We start from the raw sequence: 20,584 nt of genomic DNA, 5'->3' as shown, positions 1-20,584 counted from the left end.
GAATAGTGATAGTAAAGATGATCCAAGATCTTGGAAATAGAATGGAGAAAATATAAAAAACTTTCAACAAGGACCTAGAAGAACTAAAGAGCAAACAAACAATGTTGAACAACACAATTATTGAAACTAAAAATTCTCTAGAAGGAATTAATAGCAGAATAACTGAGGCAGAAGAATGGATAAGTGACCTGGAAGATAAAATAGTGGAAATAACTACTGCAGAGGAGAATAAAGAAAAAAGAATGAAAAACAATTGAGCACGGTCTCAGAGATCTCTGGGACAACATTAAATGCATCAATATTCGAATTATAGGGGTCCCAGAAGAAGAAGAGAAAAAGAAAGGGACTGAGAAAATATTTGAAGAGATTATAGTTGAAAACTTCCCTAATATGGGAAAGGAAATAGTCAATCAAGTCCAGGAAGCACAGAGAGTCCCATACAGGATAAATCCAAGGAGAAACACGCCAAGACACATTAATCAAACTATCAAAAATTAAACACAAAGAAAAAATATTAAAAGCAGCAAGAGAAAAGCAACAAATAACATACAAGGGAATCCCCATAAGGTTAACAGCTGATCTTTCAGGAGAAACTCTGCAAGTCAGAAGGGAGTGGCAGGACATATTTAAAGTGATGAAAGGGAAAAACCTACAACCAAGATTATTCTACCAAGCAAGGATCTCATCGATGAAGAAATTAAAGCCTTTAGAAAAAAGCAAAAGCTAAGAGAACTGAGCACCACCAAACCAGCTTTAGAACAAATGCTAAAGGAACTACTAGGCAGGAAACACAAGAGAAGGAAAAGACCTACAATAAAAAACCTAAAACAATTAAGGAAATGGTAATAGGAACATACATTTTGATAATTACCTTAAACGTAAATGGTTTCAATGATCCAACCAACAGACACAGACTGGTTGAATGGATACAAAAACAAGACCCATATATACGCTGTTCTACAAGAGACCCACTTCAGACATAGGGACACATACACACTGAAAGTGAGGGGATGGAAAAAGATATTCCATGCAAAGGGAAATCAAAAGAAGGCTGGAGTAGCAATTCTCATATCAGACAAAATAGACTTTAAAATAAAGACTATTGCAAGACACACAGAAGGACACTACATAATTATCAACAGACCAATCCAAGAAGAAGATATAACAATTGTAAATATTGACACACCAAACACAGGAGCACCTCAGTACATGAGGCAAATGCTAACTGCCATAAAAGGGGAAATCAACAGTAACACAATCATAGTAGGGGACTTTAACACCCCACTGTCACCAATGGACAGATCATCCAAAATGAAAATAGATAAGGAAACACAAGCTTTAAATGATACATTAAACAAGATGGACTTAACTGATATTTATAAGACATTCCATCCAAAAAGAACAGAATACACTTTCCTCTCAAGTGCTCATGGAACATTCTCCAGGATAGATCATATCTTGGGTCACAAATCAAGCCTTGGTAAATTTAAGAAAATTGAAATTGTATCAAGTATCTTTTCTGGCCACAACGCTATGAGACTAGATATCAATTACAGGAAAAATATCTCTAAAAAATACAAACACAGGGAGGCTAAACAATACACTATTTAATAACCAAGAGATCACTGAAGAATCAAAGAGGAAATCAAAAAATACCTAGAAACAAATGACAATGAAAACCCGACAACCCAAAACCTATGGGATGCAGCAAAAGCAGTTCTAAGAGGGAAATTTATAGCAATACAATCCTACCTCAAGAAACAAGAAACATTTCAAATAAACAACCTAACCTTACACCTAAAGCAATTACAGAAAGAAGAACAAAAAAACCCCAAAGCTAGCAGAAGGAAAGAAATCATAAAGATCAGATCAGAAATAAACAAAAGAGAAATGAAGGAAACAATAGCATACATCAATAAAACCAAAAGCTGGTTCTTTGAGAAGATAAACAAAATTGATAAACCATTAGCCAGACTCATCAAGAGAAAAAGGGAGAAGACTCAAATCAGTAGAATTAGAAATGAAAAAGGAGAAATAACAACTGACACTGCAGAAATACAAAGGATTATGAGAGATTACTACAAGCAACTATATGCCAATAAAATGGACAACCTGGAAGAAATGGACAAATTCTTAGAAATGCACAACCTTCTGAGCCTGAACCAGGAAGAAATAGAAAATATCAACAGACCAATCACAAGCAGTGAAATTGAGACTGTCATTAAAAATATTCCAACAACAAAAGCCCAGGCCCAGACGGCTTCACAGACGAATTCTATCAAACATTTAGAGAAGAGTTAACACCTATCCTTCTCAAACTCTTCCAAAATATAGCAGAGGGAGGGGAGAAACACTCCCAAACTCATTCTACGAGACCACCATCACCCTGATACAAAACCAGACAAAGATGTCACAAAGAAAGAAAACTACAGGCTAATATCACTGATGAACATAGATGCAAAAATCCTCAACAAAATGCTAGCAAACAGAATCCAACAGCACATTAAAAGGATCATACACCATGATCAAGTGGGGTTTATCCCAGGAATGCAAGGATTCTTCAATATACACAGATCAATCAATGTGATACACCATATTAACAAATTGAAGGATAACAACCATATATCATCACATTAGATGCAGAAAAAGCTTGGGACAAAATTCAACACCTATTTATGATAAAAACCCTCCATTAAGTAGGCATAGAGGAAACTTACCTCAACATAATAAAGGCCATATATGACAAACCCACAGCCAACATCATTCTCAATGGTGAAAAACTGAAACCATTTTCACTAAGATCAGGAACAAGACAAGGTTTCCCACTCTCACCACTCTTATTCAACATAGTTTTAGAAGTTTTAGCCACAGCAATCAGAGAAGAAAAAGAAATGAAAGGAATCCAAATCAGATAAGAAGAAGTAATGCTGTCACTGTTTGCAGATGACATGATACTATACATAGAGAATCCTAAAGATGTTACCAGAAAACTACTAGAACTAACCAATAGAGTTGGTAATGTAGCATGATACAAAATTAATGCACAGAAATCTCTTGCATTCCTAAATACTAATGATGAAAAACCTGAAAGAGAAATTAAGGAAACATTCCTGTTTACCACTGCAAACAAAAAAATAAAATACCTAGGAATAAACCTACCTAAGGAGACAAAAGACCTGTATGCAGAAAACTATAAGACACTGATGAAAGAAATTAAAGATGATACAAACAGATGGAGAGATATACCATGTACTTGAATTGGAAGAATCAACATTTTGAAAATGACTATACTACCCAAAGCAATCTACAGATTCAATGCAATCTCTATCAAACTACCAATGGCATTTTTCACAGAACTAGAACAAAAAAATTGCACAATTTTTAGGGAAACACAAAAGACCCCGAATAGCCAAAGCAATCTTGAGAAAGAAGAATGGAGCTGGAGGAATCAGGTTCTTTGACTTCAGACTATACTACAAAGCTACAGTAATCAAGACAGTATGGTACTGGCACAAAAATAGAAATATAGGGCTTCCCTGGTGGTGCAGTGGTTGAGAGTCTGCCTGCCAATGCAGGGGATACGGGTTCATGCCCCAGTCCAGGAGGATCCCACATGCCGTGGAGCAGCTGGGCCCGTGAGCCATGGCCGCTGAGCCTGTGCATCTGGAGCCTGTGCTCCGCAACGGGACAGGCCACAACAGTGAGAGGCCCGCGTAACGCAAAAAAAAACAAAAACAAAAACAAAAAAATAGAAATATAGATCAATGGAACAAGATAGAAAGCCCAGAGATAAACCCACGCACCTACGGTCACCTTATCTTTGACAAAGGAGGCAAGAATATACAGTGGAGGAAAGACAGCCTCTTCAATAAGTGGTGCTGGGAAAACGGGAAAGCTAAATGTAAAAGAATTAAATTAGAACACTCCCTAACACCATACACAAAAATAAACTAGAATGGATTAAAGACCTAAATGTAAGGCCAGACACCCTAAAACTCCTAGAGGAAAACATAGGCAGAACACTCTATGACATAAGTCACAGCAAGATCCTTTTTGACCCACCTCCTAGAGAAATGAAAAATAAATAAATAAATAAATAAATGAGACCTAATGAAACTTAAAAGCTTTTGCATAGCAAAGGAAACCATAAACAAGACGAAAAGACAACCCTCAGAATGGGAGAAAATATTTGCAAATGAAGTAACTGACAAAGGATTAATCTCCAAAATATATAAGCAGCTCATGCAGCTCAGTATCAAAAAAACAAACAACTCAATCCAAAAATGGGCAGAGGACCTAAATAGACATTTCTCCCAAGAAGATATACAGATTGCCAACAAACACATGAAAGGATGCTCAACATCACTAATCATTAGAGAAATGCAAATCAAAACTACAATGAGGTATCACCTCATACCGGTCAGAATGGCCATCATCAAAAAATCTAGAAACAATAAACGCTGGAGAGGGTGTGGGGAAAAGGGAACCCTCTTGCACTGTTGGTGGGAATGTAAATTGATACAGCCACTGTGAAGAACAGTATGGAGGTTCCTTACAAAACTAAAAATAGAACTACCATACGACCCAGCAATCCCACTACTGGGCATATACCCTGAGAAAACCATAATTCAAAAAGAGTCATGTACCACAATGTTCATTGCAGCTCTATTTACAATAGCCAAGACATGGAAGCAACCTAAGTGTCCATCGACAGATGAATGGATAAAGAAGATGTGGCACATACATACAATGGAATATTACTCAGCCATAAAAAGAAATGAAATTGAACTCTTTGTAGTGAACTATGAACCTAGAGTCTGTCATACAGAGGGAAGTAAGTCAGAAAGAGAAAAACAAATGCCATATGCTAACACATATATATAGAATCTAAAAAAATAAATGGTTCTGAAGAACCTAGGGGTAGGACAGGAATAAAGACGCAGACGTAGAGAATGGACTTGAGGACACAAGGAGGGGGAAGGATAAGCTGGGAAGAAGTGAGAGAGTGGCATGGACTTATATATACACTACCAAATGTAAAATAGATAGCTAGTGGGAAGCAGCAGCACGGGATAGGGAGATCAGCTCAGTGCTTTGTGACCACCTAGAGGGGTGAGATAGGGAGGGTGGGAGGGAGATGCAAGAGGGAGTAGACATGGGGATATATGTATATGTATAGCTGATTCACTTTGTTATATAGCAGAAACTAACACACCATTGTAAAGCAATTATACTCCAATAAAGATGTTAAGAAAAAAAAAAGAATAGTCTAATGTTGTAAAATGTGGTGGGTTCATCACTTATAAATCTAGTGTGAAGGTTAAAAGACCAAATTAGTAAACATAACTAAAACTAGAGTAATTTGTTAATGGATACATAAGAGAAAAAGATGTAAACTGTGACACCAAAAACAAACTGTGGTGGGGGGAGTAAAAATGTAGAGCTTTAGAATGCATTCCAACTTCAGTAGTTAGCAACTTAAAAGAGACTGTTATAGGAACTTCCCTTGTGACACAGTGGTTAAGAATCCACCTGCCAATGCAGGGGACACGGGTTCTATTCCTGGTCCTGGAAGATCCCACCTGCTGCAGAGCAACTAAGCCCGTGCACCACAACTACTGAGCCTGCGCTCTAGAGCCCGTGCTCCACAACAAGAGAAGTCACCACAATGAGAAGCTCGCGCACCACAATGAAGAGTAGCCCCCGCTCGCTGCAACTAGAGAAAGCCCACGCACAGCAACGAAGACCCAATGCAGCCAAATAAATAAATAAATATTTTTAAAAATAGACTGTTATAAATATAAGTTTTTTTTATGTAAGCCTTATGGTAACCACAAAGCAAACACCTATAGTAGATAGTAGATACCCAAAAGGTGAATAGAAAGGGGTCTAAGCATACCACAATGGAAAAATCATCAAACAACAAAGGAAGACTTCCGGGAAGATGGCGGAAGAGTAAGACGCGGAGATCACCTTCCTCTCCACAGATACACCAGAAGTACATCTACGCGTGGAACAACTCCTACGGAGCACCTACCGAACGCTGGCAGAAGACCTCAGACCTCCCAAAAGGCAAGGAACCCCCCACGTACCTGGTTAGGGCAAAAGAAAAAACTAAACAGAGACAAAAGGATAGGGACGGGTCCTGCACCAGCGGGAGAGAGCTGTGAAGGAGGAAAAGTGTCCACACACTAGGAAGCCCCTTCGCGGGTGGAGACTTCGGGAGGCGGAGTGGGGGAGCTTGGGAGCCGCGGAGGAGAGCGCAGCAACAGGGGTGCGGAGGGCAAAGCGGACAGATTCCAGCGCAGAGGATCGGGCCGACCGGCACTCACCAGCCGAGAGGCTTGTCTGCTCGCCCGCCGGGGCGGGCGGGACTGGGAGCTGAGGCTCCGGCTTTTGTCGGAGCGCCGGGACAGGACTGAGGTTGGCGGCGTGAACACAGCCTGCAGGGCGTTGGTGCGCCGCGGCTGGCCGGGAGAGAGTCCGGGGAGGGGTCTGGACCTGCCGAAGAGGCAAGAGACTTTTGCGTCCCTCTTTGTTTCCTGGTGCGCGAGGAGAGGGGATTGAGAGCGCTGCTTGAGAGGGCTCCAGGGACGGGCACGAGCCGCGGCTAAGATTGCGGAGCCCAGAGACGGACATGGGACGCTGAGGCCGCTGCTGCCGCCGTCAGGAGGCCTGTGTGCGAGCACAGGTCACTAGCCACACGCCCTTCCGGGGAGCCTGTGCAGCCCGCCACTGCCGGGGTCCCGGGATCCAGGGACGGCTCCCCCGGGAGAGCGCACGGCGCCCTCAGGCTGCAGCGTCACGCCGGCCTCTGCCGCTGCAGGCCCGCCCCGCACTCCGTGACCCTCCCTACCCCCCGGCCTGGGTGAGCCAGAGCCTCCAAATCAGCGGCTCCTTTAACCCCGTCCTGTCTGAGCAAAGAACAGACGCCCTCCGGCGACCTACACGCACAGGCGGGGCCAAATCCAAAGCTGAGCCCCTGGGAACTGTCAGAACAAAGAAGAGAAAGGGAAATCTCTCCCAGCAGCCTCAGAAGCAGCGGATTAAAGCTCCACAATCAACTTGATATACCCTGCATCTGTGGAATACCTGAATAGACAACGAATCATCCCAAATTAAGGAGCCCTGTGGATGAAAGGCCCTTGGTGCTGCAGCCAGGAGTCAGTGCTGTGCCTCTGAGGTGGGAGAGCCAACTTCAGGACACTGGTCCACAAGAGGCCTCCCAGCTGCACATAATATCAAACAGCAAAAATCTCCGAGAGATCTCCATCTCAACGCCAGCACCCAGCTTCACTCAACGACCAGCAAGCTACAGTGCTAGACATCCTATGCCAAACAACTAGCAAGACAGGAACACAACCCCACCCATTAGCAGAGAGGCTGCCCAAAATCATAGTAAGTCTACAGACACCCCAAAACACACCACCAGACGTGGACCTGCCCACCAGAAAGACAAGATCCAGCCTCATCCACCAGAACACAGGCACTAGTACCCTCCACCAGGAAGCCTACACAACCCACTGAACCAACCTTAGCCACTGGGGACAGACACAAAAAACAACAGGAACTACGAACCTTCAGCCTGCAAAAAAGGAGACCCCAAACACAGTAAGATAAGCAAAATGAAAAGACAGAAAAACACACAGCAGATGAAGGAGCAAGATAAAAACCCACCAGACCTAACAAATGAAGAGGAAATAGGCAGTCTACCTGAAAAAGAATTCAGAATAATGATAGTAAGGTTGATCCGAAATCTTGGAGATAGAATGGACAATAGAATGGACAAATTGCAAGAATCAGTTAACAAGGACCTAGAAGAACTAAAGATGAAACAAGCAACGATGAACAACACAATAAATGAAATTAAAAATACTCTAGATGGGATCAATAGCAGAATAACTGAGGCAGAAGAACGGATAAGTGACCTGGAAGATAAAATAGTGGAAATAACTACTGCAGAGCAGAAAAAAGAAAAAAGAATGAAAAGAACTGAGGACAGTCTCAGAGACCTCTGGGACAACATTAAACGCACCAACATTCGAATTATAGGGGTTCCAGAAGAAGAAGAGAAAAAGAAAGGGACTGAGAAAATATTTGAAGAGATTATAGTTGAAAACTTCCCTAATATGGGAAAAGAAATAGTTAATCAAGTCCAGGAAGCACAGAGAGTCCCATACAGGATAAATCCAAGGAGAAATACGCCAAGACACATATTAATCAAACTGTCAAAAATTAAATACAAAGAAAACATATTAAAAGCAGCAAGGGAAAAACAACAAATAACACACAAGGGAATCCCCATAAGGTTAACAGCTGATCTTTCAGCAGAAACTCTGCAAGCCAGAAGGGAGTGGCAGGACATATTGAAAGTGTTGAAGGAGAAAAACCTGCAACCAAGATTACTTTACCCAGCAAGGATCTCATTCAGATTTGATGGAGAAATTAAAACCTTTACAGACAAGCAAAAGCTGAGAGAGTTCAGCACCACCAAACCAGCTCTACAACAACTGCTAAAGGAACTTCTCTAGGCAAGAAACACAAAAGAAGAAAAGGACCTACAATAATGAACCCAAAACAATTAAGAAAATGGGAATAGGAACACACATATCGATAATTACCTTAAATGTAAATGGACTAAATGCTCCCACCAAAAGACACAGATTGGCTGAATGGATACAAAAACAAGACCCATATATTTGCTGTCTACAAGAGACCCACTTCAGACCTAGAGACACATACAGACTGAAAGTAAGGGGATGGAAAAAGGTATTTCATGCAAATGGAAACCAAAAGAAAGCTGGAGTAGCAATTCTCATATCAGACAAAATAGACTTTAAAACAAAGACTATTAGAAGAGACAAAGAAGGACACTACATAATGATCAAGGGATCGATCCAAGAGGAAGATATAACAATTGTAAATATTTATGCACCCAACTTAGGTGCACCTCAATACATAAGGCAAATACTGACAACCATAAAAGGGGAAATCGACAGTAACACATTCATAGTAGGGGACTTTAACACCCCACTTTCACCAATGGACAGATCATCCAAAATGAAAATAAATAAGGAAACACAAGCTTTAAATGATACATTAAACGAGATGGAGTTAATTGATATTTATAGGACATTCCATCCAAAAACAACAGAATACACATTTTTCTCAAGTGCTCATGGAACATTCTCCAAGATAGATCATATCTTGGGTCACAAATCAAGCCTTGGTAAATTTAAGAAAATTGAAATTGTATCAAGTATCTTTTCTGACCACAACGCCATGAGACTAGATATCAATTACAGGAAAAGATCTGTAAAAAATACAAACACATGGAGGCTAAACAATACACTACTTAATAATGAAGTGACCACTGAAGAAATCAAAGAGGAAATCAAAAAATACCTAGAAACAAACGACAATGGAGACACAACGACCCAAAACCTGTGGGATGCAGCAAAAGCAGTTCTAAGGGGGAAGTTTATAGCAATACAAGCCCACCTTAAGAAGCAGGAAACATCTCGAATAAACAACCTAACCTTGCACCTCAAGCAATTAGAGAAAGAAGAACAAAAAAACCCCAAAGCTAGCAGAAGGAAAGAAATCATAAAAATCAGATCAGAAATAAATGAAAAAGAAATGAAGGAAACAATAGCAAAGATCAATAAAACTAAAAGCTGGTTCTTTGAGAAGATAAACAAAATAGATAAACCACTAGCCAGACTCATCAAGAAAAAAAGGGAGAAGACTCAAATCAATAGAATTAGAAATGAAAAAGGAGAGGTAACAACTGACACTGCAGAAATAAAAGAGATCATGAGAGATTACTACAAGCAACTCTATGCCAATAAAATGGACAATCTGGAAGAAATGGACAAATTCTTGGAAATGCACAACCTGCCAAGACTGAATCAGGAAGAAATAGAAAATATGAACAGACCAATCACAAGCACTGAAATTGAAACTGTGATTAAAAATCTTCCAACAAAGAAAAGCCCAGGACCAGATGGCTTCACAGGCAAATTCTATCAAACATTTAGAGAAGAGCTAACACCCATCCTTCTCAAACTCTTCCAAAATATAGCAGAGGGAGGAACACTCCCAAACTCCTTCTACGAGGCCACCATCACCTTGATACCAAAACCAGACAAGGATGTCACAAAGAAAGAAAACTACAGGCCAATATCACTGATGAACATAGATGCAAAAATCCTCAACAAAATACTAGCAAACAGAATCCAACAGCACATTAAAAGGATCATACACCATGATCAAGTGGGGTTTATTCCAGGAATGCAAGGATTCTTCAATATACGCAAATCTATCAATGTGATAAACCATATTAACAAACTGAAGGAGAAAAACCATATGATCATCTCAATAGATGCAGAGAAAGCTTTTGACAAAATTCAACACCCATTTATGATAAAAACCCTGCAGAAAGTAGGCATAGAGGGAACTTTCCTCAACATAATAAAGGCCATATATGACAAGCCCACAGCAAACATCATCCTCAATGGTGAAAAACTGAAAGCATTTCCACTAAGATCAGGAACAAGACAAGGTTGCCCACTCTCACCACTCTTATTCAACATAGTTTTGGAAGTTTTAGCCACAGCAATCAGAGAAGAAAAGGAAATAAAAGGAATCCAAATCGGAAAAGAAGAAGTAAAGCTGTCACTGTTTGCAGATGACATGATCCTATACATAGAGAACCCTAAAGATGCTACCAGAAAACTACTAGAGCTAATCAATGAATTTGGTAAAGTGGCAGGATACAAAATTAATGCACAGAAATCTCTGGCATTCCTATATACTAATGATGAAAAATCTGAAAGTGAAATCAAGAAAACACTCCCATTTACCATTGCAACAAAAAGAATAAAATATCTAGGAATAAACCTACCTAAGGAGACAAAAGATCTGTATGCAGAAAATTATAAGACACTGATGAAAGAAATTAAAGACGATACAAATAGATGGAGAGATATACCATGTTCTTGGATTGGAAGAATCAACATTGTGAAAATGACTCTACTACCGAAAGCAATCTATAGATTCAATGCAATCCCTATCAAACTACCACTGGCATTTTTCACAGAACTAGAACAAAAAATTTTGCAATTTGTATGGAAACACAAAAGACCCCGAATAGCCAAAGCAATTTTGAGAACGAAAGAAGGAACTGGAGGAATCAGGCTCCCAGACTTCAGACTATACTACAAAGCTACAGTTATCAAGACGGTATGGTACTGGCACAAAAACAGAAAGATAGATCAATGGAACAGGATAGAAAGCCCAGAGATAAACCCACGCACATATGGTCACCTTATCTTTGACAAAGGAGGCAGAAATGTACAGTGGAGAAAGGACAGCCTATTCAATAAGTGGTGCTGGGAAAACTGGACAGCTACATGTAAAGGTATGAAATTAGATCACTCCCTAACACCATACACAAAAATAAGCTCAAAATGGATTAAAGACCTAAATGTAAGGCCAGAAACTATCAAACTCTTAGAGGAAAACATAGGCAGAACACTCTATGACATAAATCACAGCAAGGTCCTTTTTGACCCACCTCCTAGAGAAATGGAAATAAAAACAAGAGTAAACAAATGGGACCTAATGAAACTTAAAAGCTTTTGCGCAGCAAAGGAAACCATAAAGAAGACCAAAAGACAACCCTCAGAATGGGAGAAAATATTTGCAAATGAAGCAACTGACAAAGGATTGATCTCCAAAATTTATAAGCAGCTCATGCAGCTTAATAACAAAAAAACAAACAACCCAATCCAAAAATGGGCAGAAGACCTAAATAGACATTTCTCCAAGGAAGATATACAGAGTGCCAACAAACACATGAAAGAATGCTCAACATCACTAATCATGAGAGAAATGCAAATCAAAACTACAATGAGATATCATCTCACACCAGTCAGAATGGCCATCATCAAAAAATCTAGAAACAATAAATGCTGGAGAGGGTGTGGAGAAAAGGGAACCCTCTTACACTGTTGGTGGGAATGTAAATTGATACAGCCACTGTGGAGAACAGTATGGAGGTTCCTTAAAAAGCTACAAATAGAACTACCATATGACCCAGCAATCCCACTACTGGGCATATACCCTGAGAAAACCATAATTCAAAAAGAGTCATGTACCAAAATGTTCATTGCAGCTCTATTTACAATAGCCCGGAGATGGAAACAACCTAAGTGTCCATCATCGGATGAATGGATAAAGAAGATGTGGCACATATATACAATGGAATATTACTCAGCCATAAAAAGAGACGAAATTGAGCTATTTGTAATGAGGTGGATAGACCTAGAGTCTGTCATACAGAGTGAAGTAAGTCAGAAAGAGAAAGACAAATACCGTATGCTAACACATATATATGGAATTTAAAAAAAAATGTCATGAAAAACCTAGGGGTGAAACAGGAATAAAGACACAGACTTACTAGAGAATGGACTTGAGGTTATGGGGAGGGGGAAGGGTAAACCGTGACAAAGCGATAAAGAGGCATGGACCAATATATACACTACCAAACGTAAGGTAAATAGCTAGTGGGAAGCAGCCGCATAGCACAGGGAGATCAGCTCGGTGCTTTGTGACCGCCTGGAGGGGTGGGATATGGAGGGTGGGAGGGAGGGAGACGCAAGCGGGAAGAGATATGGGAATATATGTATGTATATAACTGATTCATTTTGTTGTGAAGCTGAAGCTAACATACCATTGTAAAGCAATTATACTCCAATAAAGATGTTAAAAAAAAAAAAAAAAACAACAAAGGAAGAGCACAAGAGAAGAAGAAAGAAACAAAGGAATTACAAATAGCCAGAAAACAATTAGCAGAAAGACAGGTACATAACTATAATAATTATTGTGTACGTAAATTGACTAAATTCTCCAATCAAAAGACAGAGAGTGGCTAAATGGATAAAAAGCATGACCCATCTATCTGCTGCCTACAAGAGACTCACTTCAGAAGTAGGGCACACATAGACTGAAAGGGAAGGGATGGCAAGGGATATACCACACAAATGGAAACCAAAAGAAAGCTGGAGTAACTAAACTTATATCAGACAAAACAGACTTTAAGACAAAAACTACAATAAGAGACAAAGAAGATCATTATGTAACAATAAAAGGGTCAATCCAAGAAGAGGCTTTAACGTTTGTAAACATTTATGCACCCAACATAGGAGAACTCAAATATATAAAACAAATATTAACAGACCTAAAGGAAGAAATAGGTAGCAATGTAATAACAGCAGGGGATTTTAATGCCCCACTTTCATCAATGGATAGATCACCCAGACAGAAAATCAATATGGAAACATTGGCCTTAAACAAGTTAGATCTGATGAGCTTAACAGACATATACAAAACAGTCCGTCGAAATGCAGCAGAATACATATTCTTCTCAAGTGCACATTAAGCATTCTCCAGACAGAGCATGTTAGGCCACAAAACAAGTGCTAATAAATTTAAGAAAACTGAAATCACGTCAAGTATCTTTTCTGACCACAGTGGTATGAAACTAGAAATCAATTACAAGAAGAAAACTGACATATTCACAAATATGTAAAGATTAATCACATATTTGGTTATAAACAACCAAAGAGTTGTTCATATCGAACAGCCAATGGTTCAAACAAGAAATCAAAAGAGAAATGAAAATATACCTTGGGACAGATAAAAATGGAAATACAGCATACCAAAACTTAAAGGGATGCAGCAAGAGCAGTTCTAAAAAGGAAGTTCATAAAGATAAACCTTACATTAAAAAATAAGAGGGATCTCAAATAAACAACCTAACTTTATACTTCAAAGAGTTAGAAAAAGAAGAACAAACAAAGCCCAAAGTTAGTAGATGGAAGGAAATAACAAAGACCAGAGTGGAAATAAATGGAGTACAGACTAAAAAGACAATAGAAAAGATCAAGGAAACTAAGAGCTGGTATTTTAAAAGATAAACAAAACAGACAAAACTTTAGCCAGACTCACCAAGAAAAAGTGAGGGAGAACTCAACTAAATAAAATCAGAAACCAAAGAGGAGGCATTACAATTGATACCATACAAATACGAAGGATCATAAAAGACTACTATGATCAATTATACACACACGAATTTGACAATCTAGAAGAAATGAATAAGTTCCTAGAAACATGCCACCCACCAAGACTGAATTATGAAAAAACAGAAAATCTGAACAGACTGATTAGTAGTAAGGAGATTGAATCAGTAACCAAAAACCTCCCCCAAAAACAAAAGACCAGGATCAGATGGCTTCACTGGTGAATTCTACCAAACATTTAAAGAAGAATTACTACCAGTCTCCTCAAACTCTTCCAAAAAAAGAGAGAGAACACTTCTTATTTTATGAGGCCAGCATTATCCTCATACTAAAACCAGACAAGGACACCACAAGAAAAGAAAATTATAGGTCAGTATCCCTGATGAACATAGATGCAAAGATTCTCAACAAAATATTAGCAAGCTGAATTCAAAAATACATTAAAATCATACACCATGATCAAGTGGGATTTATTCCATGAATGCAAGTATAGTTCAATATCCACAAACTAATCAATGTGATGTACCACATTAACACAATGAAGCATAAAAATCATATGATCATCTCAATAGATGCAGAAAAAGCTTTTGACAAAATTCAACATCCACTCATGATAAAACCTCTCAACAAAGCAGATGTAGAAGAAACATACCTCAACATAGTAAAGGTCATATCTGACAAACCTACGGCTAACATCATACTCAATGGTGAAAAGCTGAAAGCTTTTCCTCTAAGATCAGGAACAAGACGAGGATGCCCACTCTCACCACCTTTATTCAACATGGTATCTAAAGACCTAACCAGAGCAATTAGGCAAGAAAGAAGTAAAAGGCATCCAAATTGGAAAGGAAGAAGTAAAACTGTCTGTATTGGCAGATGACATGATATTACATATAGAAAACCCTAAAGATGCCACCAAAAACCGTTAGAACTAATAATTCAGTAAAGTTTCAGGATATAAAATCAATATACAAATATCAGTTGCTTTTTTTTTTTTTTTTTTTTTGCGGTACGCGGGCCTCTCACTGTTGTGGCCTCTCCCGTTGCGGAGCACAGGCTCTGGATGCGCAGGCTCAGCGGCCATGGCTCACGGGCCCAGCCGCTCTGCAGCATGTGGGATCTTCCCGGACCGGGGCACGAACCCGTGTCCCCCGCATCGGCAGGTGGACTCTCAACCACTGCGCCACCAGGGAAGCCCCAAAATTCAGTTGCATTTTTATGCACTAATAATGAACTACCAGAAAGAGAAATTGAGAAAACTATTCCATTTACAATTGCATCAAAAAGAATAAAATACCTAGGAATAAATTTAACAAAAGGGTAAAAGACCTGTACACTGAAAACTATGATACATTGATGAAATAAACTGAAGAAGGCACAAGTAAATGGAAAGATAGTCCATGTTCATGGGTTGCAAGAATTAATATCATTAAAATGTCTACATTACCCAAAGCAATCTACAGTTTCAAAGCAATACCTATCAAAATTCCAATGGCATTTTTCAAGAAATAGAACAAAAACTCCTAAAAATTTTATGAAACCACAAAAGACCCCATAGAGCCAAAGAAATCTTGAGAAAAAGGAACAAAGCCGGAGGCATAATGCTTCCTAATTTCAAACTATATCAAAGTTATAGTAATCAAAAATGTATGGTATTGGCATAAAAACGGAGACAATGAAACAGAATAAACCCACATATGTATTTACTTAATTCATGAGAAAGGAGCTGGGAATATACAATGAGGGAAGGACAGTCTCTTCAACATATGATGCTGGGAAAACTGGATAACCACATGCAAAAGAATGAAACTGGACCACTATCTTATACCATACAAAAAATTAACTCAAAATGGACTAAAGACTTGAACGTAAGACCTGAAACCATAAAACTCCCGGAAGACAACAGAGTTGGTAAGTTCCTTGAAATCAGTCTTGGCAATGAGATTTTGGGGCTTGACACCAAAAGCCAAGGTAACAAAAGCAAAAATAAACAAGTGGGACAGCATCAAACTAAAAAGCTTCTTACAGCAAAGGAAACCATATACAAAATGAAAAGGTAACCTACTAAACAGGAGAAAATATTTGCAAATCGTAACTCTGATAAGGGGTTAATATCTAATATATATAAAGAACTCTTACAACTCAATAGCAAAAACGACCGATTTGATTTTAAAATGAGCAGAGGATTTGAATAGGCATCTTTCCAAAAAAAGACATACAAATAGCCAACAGGTACATGAAAGGTGCTCAACATCACTTATCACCAGGGAAATGCGAATCAAAACCACAATTAAATATCACCTCACGTCTGTTGGAATACCTATCATCACAAAGACAAAACTTAGTGTTGGTGAGGATGTGGAGAAAAAGGAACCCTTCCATGGAAATGTAAATTGGTGCAGCCACTATGGAAGACAGTATGGAGGATCCTCAAAAAATTAAAAATAAAACTACCATGTGACCTAGTAATTCCACTTCTGGATATTTATCTGAAGAAAGCAAAAACACTAACTTGAAAAGATATATACATACCCATGTTCATTGTAGCATTATTTGCAAGAGCTAAGATGTGAAAACAACCTAAGTATCCATCAATGGGTGAATGGATAAAGAAAATGTGGTATATTTATATAAAATGGAATGTTATTTAGATGTAAAAAGAAGGAAATCCTGCCATTTGTGACAACATGGATGAATGGACTTTGAGGGCACTATGCTAAGTGAAATGAGTCAGACAGAAAAAGAGAAATACCATATGATCTCATTTATATGCAGAATCTAAACAAAAACAGAACACCAGAAACAGAGATATATAGAACAGACTGGTCATTGCCAAACAGAGTGGGTAAAATGGGTGAAGGTGATTAAGGAGTACAAACATCCAGTTATAAAATGAATAAGTTCTTGGGATGTAATGTATAGCATAGTGACTATAGTTAATAATACTGTATTGTATTTAAAAGCTGCTACGAGAGTAGATCCTAAAATTTCTCATCATAGGAAAAAAACTGTAACTATATGTGGTGATGGATGTTAATTAGACATATTTTAGTGATCATTTCACAATGTATACATATATTGAGTCATTACGTCGTACACCTGAAACTAATATGGTATAGATTATACCTCATTTAAAAGAAAGGATTTGATGCAAACACTAAGCATAGAAAAAGGAAAAGAACCAATTAAAAATCTTAAAAAGGAAAGATATAATAATTTAAAATATTTAATAGACTAATAGTAAAAAAGCATAGAATTAGAAGTTTGAAAAATGTTCTGAGAAATTCACCAAGAACACAATACAGAAATAAACAGAATTTTTTAAATGGCGGTTTAGTTAAGGGACAAGGAGGATAGACTGAGGAGCTCCAAAACTAAAATATTTCAAATAATCATATTATTTCCTTGAGTTACAGCATTATTTTGCAAAATCAAGGAATGTTCAGGATCATTTCAAGTTTTGAGAGTGCATTATATAGGGCAATCAATACACCCTCGAATAACATGTTTATTTGTACAGTTTTCAGAAAAGAAAAAGGAAAGATTCTTTAATAGATCATTTGTAAGACCTTATAATCTTATGTACCTCAATGTCATCCTTATTTTTAAGGAGTGGTGCTTCCATAATATTTCTAAGACAAAAAGAATCCAATTCCACATCAAATGCGGTTCCAGTTAACTCAGAGATTCGATCCCAGTGTCTCTGTTTCATTGCCTTATTGGTCATCATTTCTAGCAGAGGACATGACTCACTGAAATCATCAATTCTTTTTTTCAGATCCAAAAAAGCTTGCCAATCTTTAAGTCCTTTTGGCAGTTTATGACATCTTTCAGAAAAAAAAAAGAAAAAATTATTTCATCTACACATTTCTTTGAAGAAGGTGTTATGAATATACAGCAATATATCAGAGGATAAATTCATTTGTGAAATACCTATGGGATCCTAAGATAGGCACTATAAACAGTTAAGTTTAATTCAATTGAAACTCACCTGTTTTGAAACTCCTGCAGTTCTGCATTAATTTTTTCAATGTCTACATCTCCCCAGAGTATTTCATAATAACCACTAATATTGCCCATTACAGTATCATATAGTCCATACAGCTTCTGCAGCAAGTTGAGTTCCTTTCTGGAAACCGAATAATTAAGTCATTACATAACATATATTTAAAAAATAAATTCCATTATTGGATAGGAAGAATTCACCTAATCAAATTATTTCACATATTATGTGTATCATATCTTATGTACACCAACACGCATACACTCCTGTCGGTTTCCAAAGACTTTATTAAAAGCTCCATCAATTAAAGTTTATATCTTTCAAATATTCCAAATTATACTATGACATGACATTAACAAATGGTTTGATTATTACAACCATACCAATCATTGCAAACAGTCTGACCAAAATTTGTTAACGTGATCAAAGATAAGGCTAAGGTTTTATTTGACTTTTTTCTTTCAAACGCAAGCTAGATTTTTATGATTATGTCTACCTTTTAAGTCTGACTTTAAACATCACTTTCCTATCAAAAGTTTTCCCTCATGTGCTCAGATGGAGTTATATCCAAAACAAGAATAAAAGGAGGGATTCTGGGTCCAAGTAAAGGAAAATTTCTTCAGTGTGTAGAACACCAAAAATTGACCACTCAACAGAGATGGTGGATTCTCCCAGGAATTCCTCAACCCTTAGCATACCATGAGGATCCACTGAATCCAATTTTAGTTTTTTCATTTTATTTCTTGAGTAGTTCTAATTTTTTGTAAGGATTGAGAGTTACGTTTATTATTTATTATAGATAATCAGCAACCAAAGATAAATTTGCTTATATTTTTGATGGAGTAAAACTCATTCTATCTTGTGTTGACCTAAAACAAATAGAGTGCCAGTTATTTCTCCAGAAAAAATGTGTTACTCAGTATCAGTAGAAAATTGCAATTCTGGGTCTGCAACCATGGTGAGCCATGTGCAAGTCCCCAAATGGCAAGGGAAGGAGAATAGGAAGTTGGAGGGCTAGAGTAAACAGAGTCCATGGGTTTTCATTGGCTGAGTTGTTGCCAGGAAAGAAGAGGAGTCTTTCCTCTTGTTGGGCTCTGCTAATGTTGCAGAGCATGAAAGCTCCCCCTTCTTGTCTCCTGACTCTATTTAATTGAGGTTTCTGTTTATTAATTTTTTACTCTTGCAATTACCAAGGTGCACAGGACCTTTTTATAAATCTAAGATACATTCTGGAATCTTAGCTATTTTTTTTTCAGTTCTTGATTCATTTTTCTAATTCATCATCCTAGAAATTATTTCATTATTAATCACTGATTATTCCCAATTAAACTAAAAATGACTAAAATAATAAGAAAAATGAATGATGAAATCTCTTATAAAGAGATGATGCAAGAGTGAAAAAATAATCACTACTGCATCGTCCTTCAAATTTCTAATTGTGTTGCTAAAACACTGCATCATCTTTCAAGAAAGTATAAAAAAGAACTCTGGAGACACCATTTTTGTAGTCTTTTGATTTTTGTTTATTTAACTTTCACTTAATACAGTTAAGAATTCAGTACTTTTCATTTTCTACCTAAAAACAGCAAAAGAATAAAATTGACAAAGGAAGGTGCTTCCCAAGTATTAAACAGAAAAGAGACAGAAAGCAATGCTCTAGACTCTAATTTTGATAGTGAAACTGATTGTGTAAGTGAAATCTCAGACTTTTGTGTCTTTACATGATAACCTAGATGGATTTTTTTAAATTCAATAATGTATGAGTGAAAGATATATTTCAATAGGGGCAAGGGCTGTATCATGCAGTATTTTGCAACAAGAACCTAGAGCATCCCATTTTGTGAAAAAGATAAGTGACAGTGTTCTTTCATTATTTATATGTTTACATAAATTTTATTTGATATATTCCACAAGAAGAAAAATGTTGAAAGGAGATATGTATTCAAAGGAAATAGATGATGCAGAAATGAAAAAGTTAACTGATCAAAGTTAAAAGTAAAGATTTTTGTATTTATAGTGCAAAAAAGATGGTGAACAAAATTATGACTGAGTTTTCAACAGTTTTGAGTTTTAACAATGCAAGTGCAAGAAAAAACATAAGTAATGAGAAGCTAGAAGTTATTGAAGATGGATTCGAAACCTGGGATCACTGTTTACAGAATGGATATGCTCCAGGTTCATACATGACAGCTGATGAGCTGCATTCAGAAGTTGGTCTCCATTTCGTGTACATACGTCTTTAAACCAGGACATTATGGAGTAAAAGTTTGGCTTTTCTCTGCTTAAATTCTCATTAAATTTTCTAATAAAACTGCTTTTCACCATTCCTTTATTCTTACTTCTGAAAAGTATTCATAATTACTTAAAAACATAAAAAATTAAAAGGATCCATTGGTCCAGAAGGTAAATGAGAATGATTAGTTTTCCTAGAATACTGCAGGTCAAAATAAAACACTGATTCTCAGACTGGGTGTGCAAAAGAATTAACTAGAGAGTT

General features: G+C 37.6%; 1 protein-coding gene across 1 annotated transcript in view; it reads right to left on the bottom strand.

Annotated features, from left to right (window-relative positions):
• DNAH8 (dynein axonemal heavy chain 8) overlaps positions 1–20,584 on the bottom strand; it is a 329,745-nt gene that overhangs the window by 206,920 nt on the left and 102,241 nt on the right. The window contains exons 33-34 of the mRNA XM_060162780.1: positions 18,076–18,213; positions 17,671–17,911 (exon numbers count right to left, since the gene is read on the bottom strand). Of these exons, the coding sequence (XP_060018763.1) occupies positions 17,671–17,911; positions 18,076–18,213 (379 nt within the window). The remainder of the gene's footprint in view (positions 1–17,670; positions 17,912–18,075; positions 18,214–20,584) is intronic.

Source organism: Lagenorhynchus albirostris, chromosome 10, assembly GCF_949774975.1.
Source record: "Lagenorhynchus albirostris chromosome 10, mLagAlb1.1, whole genome shotgun sequence".
Lineage (NCBI taxonomy): Eukaryota > Metazoa > Chordata > Mammalia > Artiodactyla > Delphinidae > Lagenorhynchus > Lagenorhynchus albirostris.
The sequence above is the reverse complement of the archived record's forward strand: the minus strand, read 5'-3'. Positions and strand labels throughout refer to the sequence as shown.